This window comes from Procambarus clarkii, chromosome 14 (assembly GCF_040958095.1).
Source record: "Procambarus clarkii isolate CNS0578487 chromosome 14, FALCON_Pclarkii_2.0, whole genome shotgun sequence".
In the NCBI taxonomy this organism is placed as follows: domain Eukaryota; kingdom Metazoa; phylum Arthropoda; class Malacostraca; order Decapoda; family Cambaridae; genus Procambarus; species Procambarus clarkii.
The window spans coordinates 11,173,688-11,186,385 of NC_091163.1; the positions used below are offsets into that span (position 1 = coordinate 11,173,688).

The following is a 12,698-nucleotide window of genomic DNA, read 5'->3' on the forward strand; positions in this document are numbered from 1 at the left end:
GCATTATAGGCAAGCCAAGCGCTTTCAACAAGTGAGGCGCCACAGGCAAGCCAAGCGCTTTCAACAAGTGAGGCGCAAGCAAGCGCCTTTAACAAGTGAGGCGTCACAGGCAAGCCAAGCGCCTTCAACAAGTGAGGGCATGCAAGCGCTTCAACAAGTGAGGTGCAAGCAAGCACCTTCAACAAGTGAGGCCTCACAGGCAACCCAAATGCCCTCAACCAGTGAGGCTTCAGCAGCTGGCAGTCAAAACTAACTTAGCTTAATGAACTGTACAGTAATTTTAAGTGTTAATTTTAGTGTTGTGTTAGTATAGGTTACGTAAATTGTTAAGAATTTTTAACTTCAAGATGTGTGGCATCAATCAAGAAGACGAACACCAACAAGGTAAGTTGAGGTTTCTAGTTGAATATTTAATAATTGTATGTGGCAAGGCAATTCAAATTATGTTGTTTGTAGTATAAAAATAGTTGGAAATGGTCACTTTTGGACTCGTAGGTGAAAAAGTACCATTATCCGAAAAATGTGATAATCCGGCTGGGGGTCCTTCCCATATAGTCCGGATGATCGAGTGGAGACAGTGTATATATATATATATATATATATATATATATATATATATATATATATATATATATATATATATATATATATATATATATATATATATATATATATATATATATATATATATATATATATATATATATATATATATATATATATATATATATATATATATATATATATATATATATATATATATATATATATATATATATATATATATATATATATATATATATATATATATATATATATATATATATATATATATATATATATATATATATATATATATATATATATATATATATATATATATATATATATATATATATATATATATATATATATATATATATATATATATATATATATATATATATATATATATATATATATATATATATATATATATATATATATATATATATATATATATATATATATATATATATATATATATATATATATATATATATATATATATATATATATATATATATATATATATATATATATATATATATATATATATATATATATATATATATATATATATATATATATATATATATATATATATATATATATATATATATATATATATATATATATATATATATATATATATATATATATATATATATATATATATATATGTCGTACCTAGTAGCCAGAACGCACTTCTCAGCCTACTATACATGGCCCGATTTGCCTAATAAGCCAAGTTTTACTGAATTAATATATTTTCTCTAATTTTTTTCTTATGTAATGATAAAGCTACCCATTTCATTATGTATGAGGTCAATTTTTTTTTATTTGAGTTAAAATTAACGTAGATATATGACCGAACCTAACCAACCCTACCTAACCTAACCTAACCTATCTTTATAGGTTAGGTTAGGATAGGTAGCCGAAAAAGTTAGGTTAGGTTAGGTTAGGTAGGTTAGGTAGTCGAAAAAACATTAATTCATGAAAACTTGGCTTATTAGGCAAATCGGGCCTTGCATAGTAGGCTGAAAAGTTCGTTCTGGCTACTAGGTACGACATATATATATATATATATATATATATATATATATATATGTCGTACCTAGTAGCCAGAACGCACTTTTCAGCCTACTATGCAAGGCCCGATTTGCCTAATAAGCCAAGTTTTCCTGAATTAATATATTTTCTCTATTTTTTTTCTTATGAAAAGATAAAGCTACCCATTTCATTATGTATGAGGTCAATTTTTTTTTATTTGATGTAAAATTAACGTAGATATATGACCGAACCTAACCAACCCTACCTAACCTAACCTAACCTATCTTTATAGGTTAGGTTAGGTTAGGTAGCCGAAAAAGTTAGGTTAGGTTAGGTTAGGTAGGTTAGGTAGTCGAAAAACAATTAATTCATGAAAACTTGGCTTATTAGGCAAATCAGGCCTTGCATAGTAGGCTGAAAAGTGAGTTCTGGCTATTAGGTACGACATATATATATATATATATATATATATATATATGTCGTACCTAGTAGCCAGAACTCACTTCTCAGCCTACTATTCAAGGCCCGATTTGCCTAATAAGCCAAGTTTTCCTGAATTAATATATTTACTATATTTTTTTCTTATGAAATGATAAAGCTACCCTTTTCTCTATGTATGAGGTCAATTTTTTTTTATTAGAGTTAAAATTAACGTAGATATATGACCGAACCTAACCAACCCTACCTAACCTAACCTAACCTATATTTATAGGTAAGGTTAGGTTAGGTAGCCAAAAAAAGCTAGGTTAGGTTAGGTTAGGTAGGTTAGGTAGACGAAAAAACATTAATTCATGAAAACTTGGCTTATTAGGCAAATCGGGCCTTGAATAATAGGCTGAGAAGTGCGTTCTGGCTATTAGGTACGACATATATATATATATATATATATATATATATATATATATATATATATATATATATATATATATATATATATATATCTTCTGCTCTCTCTCTCTCTCTCTCTTTCCCTTCTCACCTAATACAGTAAGCAGAATTTGGGGATCAGGTTGAAGTCCCTGTCTCCAGCACATGAAGATGCCAGACTCATATGGGCGGATGTCAGACAGGGTCAATTTTAGTGTAATTTTTCCATCTTCTGCCTGAAAAAATATTAATAAGAATCAATGTAAAAACAAAAACCAATGTAAAAATATTACCGAAAAGAGATGGTTGGGTTGACTGCATCTATCTGGACCTAAAAAAGGCTTTCGACAGAGTTCCACATAAGAGGTTATTCTGGAAACTGGAAAATATTGGTGAGGTGACAGGTAAGCTTCTATCATGGATGAAAAATTTTCTGACTGATAGAAAAATGAGGGCAGTAATCAGAGGCAATGTATCGGAATGGAGAAATGTCACAAGTGGAGTACCACAGGGTTCAGTTCTTGCACCAGTGATGTTTATTGTCTACATAAATGATCTACCAGTTGGTATACAGAATTATATGAACATGTTTGCTGATGATGCTAAGATAATAGGAAGGATAAGAAATTTAGATGATTGTCATGCCCTTCAAGAAGACCTGGATAAAATAAGTATATGGAGCACCACTTGGCAAATGGAATTTAATGTTAATAAATGTCATGTTATGGAATGTGGAATAGGAGAACATAGACCCCACACAACCTATATATTATGTGAGAAATCTTTAAAGAATTCTGACAAAGAAAGAGATCTAGGAGTGGTTCTAGATAGAAAACTATCACCTGAGGACCACATAAAGAATATTGTGCAAGGAGCCTATGCTATGCTTTCTAACTTCAGAATTGCATTTAAATACATGGATGGCGATATACTAAAGAAATTGTTCATGACTTTTGTTAGGCCAAAGCTAGAATATGCAGCTGTTGTGTGGTGCCCATATCTTAAGAAGCACATCAACAAACTGGAAAAGGTGCAAAGACATGCTACTAAGTGACTCCCAGAACTGAAGGGCAAGAGCTACGAGGAGAGGTTAGAAGCATTAAACATGCCAAAACTAGAAGACAGAAGAAAAAGAGGTGATATGATCACTACATACAAAATAGTAACAGGAATTGATAAAATCGATAGGGAAGATTTCCTGAGACCTGGAACTTTAAGAACAAGAGGTCATAGATATAAACTAGCTAAACACAGATGCTGAAGAAATATAAGAAAATTCACTTTCGCAAACATAGTGGTAGACGGTTGGAACATGTTAGGGGAGAAGGTGGTGGAGGCCAAGACCGTCAGTAGTTTCAAAGCGTTATATGACAAAGAGTGCTGGGAAGATGGGGCACCACGAGCGTAGCTCTCATCCTGTAACTACACTTAGGTAATTACACTTAGGTAATTACCTGTTGATTGACGGTTGAGAGGCGGGACCAAAGAGCCAGAGCTCAACCCCCACAAGCACAACTAGGTGAGTACAACTAGGTGAGTACACACTCGTTCACCACCACCACCATACCTGCACACACATGTTCACCACCATCACCACCACACCTGCATACACTCTTGTTCAAATGGAATGAAATGGTCCAAGGAATGGTCCAACAAATGGCTACTAAAGTTCAACCCCAAGTAAATGTGAGGTAATGAAACTAGGTGGAGGAAATGGGAGGCCAGACACTGAATACCAAATGGGAAATGAAGTCCTTCATGAAGCGGACAGAGAGAAAGATCTAGGAGTTGATATCACGCAAAACCTGTCTCCTGAAGCCCACGTCAAAAGAAGAACATCAGCGGCATATGCAATGCTGGCTAACATCAGAACTGCCTTCATAAACCTGTGTAGGGAATCCTTCAGAACCTTGTATACTACATATGTAAGGCCAATCATGGAGTATGTGGCTCCAGCATGGAACCCCTATCTTGTCAAGCACAAGACGAAGCTGGAAAACGTTCAGAGGTATGCCACTAGGCTAGTCTCAGAACTAAGAGTCATGAGTTACGAGGAAAGGCTGCATGAACTGCACCTCTGGAAGACAGAAGAGCTCAGGGAGACATGATCACCACATAGAAAATCATCAGGGGAATTGACAGGGCAGACAAGGAGACAATTTAACACAGATGGTATATGCACAAGGAGACACAGTGGAAGCTGAGTACTCAAATAAGCCACAGAGACATTAGAAATAACTTTTTCAGTGTCAGAGTAGTTAGTATATGGAATGCACAGGAAGTGATGTGGTGGAGGCTGACTCCATACACAGTTTCAAATGTAGATATGATAGAGCCCAGTAGGCTCAGGAATCTGTACACCAGTTGATTGACGGTTGAGAGGCGGGACCAAAGAGCCAAAAGCTCAACCCCCACAAGCACAACTGGGTGAGTACAACTAGGTGAGTACACTCATTCACCATCACCACCATACCTGCACACACTCGTTCACCACAACCACCACACCTGTACACACTCGTTCACCACAACCACCACACCTGTACACACTCGTTCACCACTACCACCACAACTGCACACACCCGTTTACCACTACCACTACACCTGCACACACATAGGGGCCAGTGGCTGAGTGGACAGCATGTGGGACATGTAATCCTGTGGTCCAGGGCTCAATTCCTGGCACCGGCAAGAAACAATGGGCACAGTTTCTTTCACCCTGATGCCCCTGTTACCTAGCAGTAAATAGGTATCTGGGAGTTAGACAGCTGTTATGGGCTGCTTCCTGGGTGTGTGTGTGTAAGGGAGGATGGGAGAGAACAATACAAAAAAAATTAGTAACAGCTGATTGATTGACAGTTGAGAAGGGGGCTGAAAAAGCAGAGCTCAACTAGGTCCGCCCTGCCCTGGTGACTCTCTATTATTCCCTCATCTATCCTTACCTCAACTATGGTATTTGTGCTTGGGGTTCTACTACCCAAAATCAATTACATCCTCTAATTACTCAACACAAAGCTGCTATTAGGACAATATCCAACTCTGGCCCTAGACATCACTCGGTACCCCTACTCAAATCTCTGAATATGTTAGATATTAAGTCACTGCACATTCTCTAATGTGTATTATACATATATAAAACGCTGAACTGTAATGCCAATCCTGACCTCAAAAGCTTCATTGTAGGTTGTAACAGAACCCATGAGCACCACACCAGAAATAAAACAGTTTTGATATTCCAAGAGTACGACTTAATCAAACTAGAAATGCTCTACAAATCAAGGGACCCAAAATGTGGAACAACCTTCCCAACCATGTTAAAGACTGTACCTCTCTCAACCAGTTTAAGATAAAAACGAAGCACTACCTAATAAATTCCCTGTAACCTACCTTACCCCTCTAATGTCAACCCATGTCTGTTTTTTTTAAACAACGCTGTTTGTCAACTTAGTTGTATTTGTGCTGCTTTTTCAGCCATGTTCCCCCCTTTTTTATCTCTATTTTTTTTTGTTCTCAACACATTTTATTCTTTATACTCAATAAGTATTAAGCTTTAGTCATTAATGTTTTTCCATGCCCAAAACGCTTTGCATAATAGTGGCTTTAGGCATTGTATGTACTAGCTCTATCAATAAATCGATCAATCTTTGTAAAATCTCTTGTATGTATGTACCTTACCTAAATAAACATTTATTTATTATTTATTTATTAGGTGAATACAACTAGGTGAATACACACTCGTTCACTACTACCACCATCAAACCTGCACACACTTGTTCATCACCACCGCCACACAACCACTTAGTGGGGCACTAATCTCAGATGCACTAGTATCGTAGGTGAGACTCCAACTGGCCTGACAACTTTATTTTTGACAAGTTCCTTCAGCAGGTAGTAAAACTAATAGTAGGGTACAAGAACAAAAAATAAAAATTTGGAATCCCCCCAAACTGTCAACAGATCAGGATATCATACTGTATTGTATACTGTAGTCTGTAATATTGTGGTTCATCTCCTCTTCAATAGTATGATAAAATAGTTCCACAACCTGCCATCAAGTGCTACATAAGCCAATAACAATAAAGACTTTGGTTGCATAATACATACTTTGAAAGTTTCAAGTTGATATGAAAATATTGATATCATACAAGCCCCACTAATTAAAACACAAAATATTATCTGGTCAAAACTATAAAGTATCACAATCGAGGCTTCTACAGTTTAAACTACTGTTATGAGATTAAATAACAATATGTATTATATTAGCCTCACTGATATTAAAAGTGCATTTAACTGTGATAATACATATTGTCCCCTCCTTACTTTTAAGTCTAAAGCTAAGCTCTCTTCCAACTTTAACAACAAAAAAACTTTTACAATAGTTTCCACCTTTCCCTTATTACAAATTTTACCTTAGTATCAAGAGAAAGTCTAGGTTCCCCAACTGCAAGCCGTCGTCCAGAGCTCAGCACTTGTGGTCGTTTTGTTCCTGTGCGGATGTAAACCCATCGATACTGAAAGAATAACAAATACCAACAATCATGGGCTGCAAGTAAAAATTCAGCTATTAAATACAATGGAGAAACTTACTACAGTGTTGCAGTGCTTGAATGAATATGAAGGAAAGGTCCAATATATGTGTATTAAAACCAAGCTTTTAGTTGTAACCTTCATACTTTCTCAAGGTACTGTACTGTATAAGCAAGATTCTAGGATCTTGTTCAGAACATTGTACAAAGCACCTTGAGAAAGGATGTAGATTACATCCTTACTATAACTAAGTCTGTCGCTTTCTGTAGCTATGTCTTTAGATAAGTCTGTCTAGCAAAATGACAGGTACCTTAGCTGATCACCGCTAGAGACAGTAGCAAAGTTCATTTGGTGAAACAGCAAGGACCAACACTGTTAAAAGATGATGTTGTGGCTGGCTGTTGAGAATTGCCCGAAACGCTATGCTTACTAGTGGCTTTAGGTATTGTATGTACTAGCTCTATCTATAAATCTAACATTATGTTTGTAACTAATCCTCTATGTATGTACTTTTACCTGAATAAACATTTTGATTTGATTTGATTTGATTTGAATTGTTCTCAATGCTGTGATTCTCAAATCACAATTGGGGATCCTGGGTTTGATTGCCAATTAACCCTTAAACTGCACAAAATGTCATATGATGTGTGACATTGAACTCAGTTTTTTTTAAATTTTCTGAAACTCTTTTAAATGTTTTGTGCATAATCTACTAGGCAAATGCTCCAACTTTGTCTAAATGATACCAGTGTAACTTGAAAAACACAAAAATAAAAAATAATTATAAAATTGAGTGTTTAGCTAGTTTATATCTATGACCTCTTGTTTTTAAAGTTCCAGGTCTCAGGAAATCTTCTCTATCGATTTTATCAATTCCTGTTACTATTTTGTATGTAGTGATCATATCACCTCTTTTTCTTCTGTCTTCCAGTTTTGGCATATTTAATGCCTCTAACCTCTCTTCGTAGCTTTTGCCCTTCAGTTCTGGGAGCCACTTAGTAGCGTAGCTACTTAGAACCGTAGCCACTTAGAGTAGCTACGTCTATGTGCCTTTACTCACCATGCAAGCTTAGATGTACAGTTATGCTGAACAAAACATGTAAATACTTATATATAACGTCTGTATATAAAAGCAAAAACAGTATGGTGGGAGGAGAATGGTGGCAAGTCAGGTGAGGTGAGGGAGGGAGGGAGTGGCAGCCAGTGGCGGGCTGCCACTGGATGCCATTGCCACTGCTACTCAGCATACCAACTTAGTGGTTCGTTATGGTGAACACGAATGTAGATACTTGTAGCATCTGTATATAGTGAATAAAAGCAAAAACAGTATGGTGGGAGGAGAATGTGGGCGAGTAAGGTATTGAGGGAGGGAGTGAGTGGCTGGCTGGTGTGTGGCGGTCACTCCTCGTTACTTTTTGACTCATAATAGCACCTTAGTGGTTCGTTATGGTGAACAAAACATGCAAATACTTATATATAACCTGTGCATATAGTGTAATAACCGACAAAGTATTTGTTCACTGTTTGATGAACATAATTGAATAAAAAATATGCACACCATATTTTTGAGTACAGCGATGATTTAGTCATTTTATTATATAAATATATCACACTACACACTATTGAATAATATTACAGCAAAAAAACTATGAAAAATCAATCAGAGACATTGAAATAATTAGGTAATTATCTCTTTGTGGCAACTCCGGCCTGACAGCTGGCGAGCAACAGACCGCCTGGGACGCACGCTGAGCTAGCGCCTGTTTTTTTGCCAGACTTTCCCGCCCTATAGCGGGCAATATATGCCACTTACGATTTTTTTATTATTTTTCCCATGATCAGTGAACACAAATTAACAGGTTTAGAAGAAAAAAAAAATAATTTTTTTTTTTGGTATGTGCCTGTGAGTGACACATGCTAAATATCCAGGTGCCATGCAAGGGTTGAACAACAAAAATTTATAACTGCAAACGTTTAGAGTTTATGAAAAATCAGCTGTGCACACTAGATGTAAAAATGGTGAGAATCGGTCAGAAACTAGATTTTTGGATTTTGAAGTAAGTTGAAATTCTAGTTATAGATATAATTGAAGTTGAAGTTATCGGCAATGAATAAGGCAGTTCTGATTCATGAATATACTTGTATGTTGTAATAAGCATTGTTTGGCATTTGTACTCAATTATGCGAAAGTTGTAGGTCAATGTGTGTAGAAATTGAAGTTAAGAAAAAATAACTCCTCAAAAAAACAAAATATAAGGATAATTATAATAATTATATTGTAATGATTTAGGGAATATATTTAGGGTATACTTTATATAAGTAAAAAAAGCCCTAATATGGCCCCTAATCATCAAAACAACCCTAAAGAAACAAGGAAAATAGATTTTGAAATCTGTAAAAAAAAATCACCCCAAAAAAATTCTAAGCTCCAAGTTCTGTGAGTTGTAACTGATTCATTTGTTGACCAATTTAATTTTGGCTTCACATAGGAACAAGTATGACTTCTCCAGGATGTAAAGGTTAAAACAAATTCAAATAATAAACAAAGGAGGAAAATAAAACCTAAAAACCTAAAAAAAAAATCCCATAAAAAAAATATTTTTGGACATTGTTGAAAGTAACTGATAATAACATTGGGCAATGTGTTTATATGATACAGTATATATAACAAAATAGAGCATAATGTGTTTATATGATATATAACAAAATAGAGCATAATAACATAATTACTCAATATTATTTGTATTATTATGTATACTCACCAATGCTATTTATTAAGGCACCATAAAAGATAAAATATGTGAGAAATCTTTAAAGAATTCTGACAAAGAAAGAGAACTAGGGGTGGTTCTAGATAGAAAACTGTCACCTGAGGACCACATTAAGAACAATGTGCAAGGAGCCTATGCTACACTTTCTAACTTCAGAATTGCTTTTAAATACATGGATGGAGAAATACTAAAGAAATTGTTCACCACTTTTGTTAGACCAAAGCTGGAATATGCAGCAGTTGTATGGTGCCCATATCTTAAGAAGCACATCAACAAACTGGAAAAGGTGCAACGACATGTCACTAAGTGGCTCCCAGAACTGAAGGACAAGAGCTACGAGGAGAGGTTAGAGGCACAACCTTCAATGAAGCTTTTGAGGTCAGGATTGGCATTACAGTTCAGTGTTTTATATATGTATAATACACATGAGAGAATGTGCAGTGACTTAATGTCTAACATATTCAGAGATTTGAGTAGGGGTACCGAGTGATGTCTGGGGCTAGAGTTGGATATTGTCCTAATAGCAGCTTTGTGTTGAGTAATTAAGAGGACGTAAATGATTTTGGGTAGTAGAACCCCAAGCACAAATACCATAGTTGAGATATGGATAGATGAGGGAGTAATAGAGAGTAACCAGGGCAGGGCGGGGTACATAATATCTTATCTTAGAAAGAATGCCAACAGTTTTTGAAACTTTTTTTTATATATTTAGAATGTGTCCCTGGAAATTCAGCTCGTGGTCAATGACTACGCCAAGGCATTTGCCATCTATTTTGTTACAAATTAATGTAGATTGAGAAAGAGGAGAGGGCCAAGTATGCTGCCCTGTGGAACATCAATGTTAATATGTAGGGTGGGAGAAATGGAAATCTTCACAGAAACATACTGGAGCCTGAGTATTGGAGGGCGTGACCTCTGACTCCATAATGATGTAATTTAAGAAGAAGGTTTTAGTGGTTGACAGTGTCAAAAGCCTTACATAGGTCAACAAATAACCCAACAGGGAACTCATTTTTATCAAGAGCTGCATGTATCAAGTTAAGCATACTAATCAGTGCATCATTAGTGCTTTTTTTTGGTCTGAAGCCATATTGGCAAAGAGCTAAGTATATTGTGTTTGGTTAGATAAGAGTAAAGCTGCTTGTAGATTAGCTTTTCAAATATTTTTTACAAGGTTGGCTGAATTTATATAGGTCTGCTATAGATATAGTCTATAGATATCTGTTGTCTAAAGATATAGACTGCTTCCAACTACATGGGGGTGTCTATGGGTCATTGCTCCTCGTGCCTCTCTGAGGGGTCGTGGTCCCCTTGTAGAGGGGACCATGTTGCTGGAGTTCTAGGCTTAGAACTCCATCAACTGACTGTTGCCACGGTCGCTTATATACATATCAGCCCAGTATAGCACCGGGGAGCCTCCGGGTCTCACCCAGAAAGTGGTATTTCATTACATTCAATGCTGTTTTTTTTATGTTCCAACATAAATTGTGAAATAACTTTATAAAATAGATTTAAGACCAACAAAAAATTATTGATATAATAGGTAACATTGTTATATATGCAAACTTACCGAACGTAAGTGACTTGGCTGAGCATAGCAGGTAAGTGTAAGATTGCCTCCTGCCATTACCTCCATTCGCTTAATATCATCACGCTCTCTCTCTGAATTGCACTCTGAAACACACAAAAATACAAGTCACCCACAGAATATGCATACAAACAACAGAAGAGAAAAAGGTAGGTAGGTAGCTATGAGGAGAATGAGTGAAGTCAATAAGACTTTATCCTTTCCAAGACCACTTGGAAGGAATAAAGTATGGCTGGCTCTGTTTGTCCACACTATGTCCCACGATTTGTGGGATTTCGTGTCATCTCTGTAACGGTTCTATTGTTACGTAAAGTATGGTGACAATAAACACAAACACTAAGAGAATATATATATTTGGTCGAGTATACAGAAGTCTGCAGGTGATACTTTGGCGAGCAATGGTGTGAGTTGAGTGCACTGAGAGTCGGTACAGTATCTCGCAAGTGTCTGTTCTAGACCACACCTGAAAGTAGACTAGTTATTATTCGCCACTCTGCTGCTTATATGCTCGGGCAACACCTCACTGTTCTCCAAAGGTTGACAGGAATAGTATGTGGAAGTTGGGAAAGTTTTGAGTTCCATAATTAGTACCAAGAAGAGCTTTGCTTCTCTCATCTCTCATTAGGCTAATGTGTTTGGAGCGAGTATATTATTGGGATAATCTACTCCCTACAGAACTCCCCCTCCCAGGGGATGAAAGGAAAAACACTTGATCAATGAACCTAGCTGGTCGGTGAATTGTATGCCCTGCTCTCATTGTATAACCCTCAAAGTTAACTTCTTCCTCTTTGCTGATGTCATCTAACTGGGGTCATAGGGTGGGAGGTCGCACAGGATTGTCCATCGTCATAGGATCAGGTGGTGGTGCAGCTGGTAACTGGGGTTGTAGGATGGGAGGTCGTACAGGATCGTCCGTTGTCATAGGTGGTGGTGCTGCTGGTAACTGTGGTCGAAAAGTGAATGGCGTAGTCGGCAGATGTGTCTGTGGAGGGATGTCTGGGGCAGCATCACAGTGTGCTGGTTTAAGGCGATCGATGGAGATGTTTATCCGCTGTCCTCGGTGTTCAATGGTGAAGAACTTCTGTGTTTGAGAAACCACTTTAAATGGTCCTTCGTAAGGTGACTGTAGAGGGCGTCGAACAGCGTCGATTCTTACAAACACGTGTTCAGTTGTGTGGAGCTCATGAGGCACATATGTAGCACGAGTTGTCGGTTGGCGTGGTGGTATAGGCCGAATGCTTGTCATGGCCGCCCATAATTTCTGGACAAAAGTGGGGTCTGGGGGTGTGATGAGTGGCGTTAGGGTTAAGAATTCGCCCGAAAGCTGCAGGCTAGATCCGTATACTAAGTCTGCT

At 36.6% G+C, this 12,698-nt stretch overlaps 1 protein-coding gene across 1 annotated transcript in view; it reads right to left on the reverse strand.

Annotated features, from left to right (window-relative positions):
- The window catches only part of LOC123771439 (titin), a 236,050-nt gene that overhangs the window by 207,923 nt on the left and 15,429 nt on the right, over positions 1–12,698 (reverse strand). The window contains exons 2-4 of the mRNA XM_045763962.2: positions 11,326–11,429; positions 6,867–6,968; positions 2,573–2,696 (exon numbers count right to left, since the gene is read on the reverse strand). Of these exons, the coding sequence (XP_045619918.2) occupies positions 2,573–2,696; positions 6,867–6,968; positions 11,326–11,429 (330 nt within the window). The remainder of the gene's footprint in view (positions 1–2,572; positions 2,697–6,866; positions 6,969–11,325; positions 11,430–12,698) is intronic.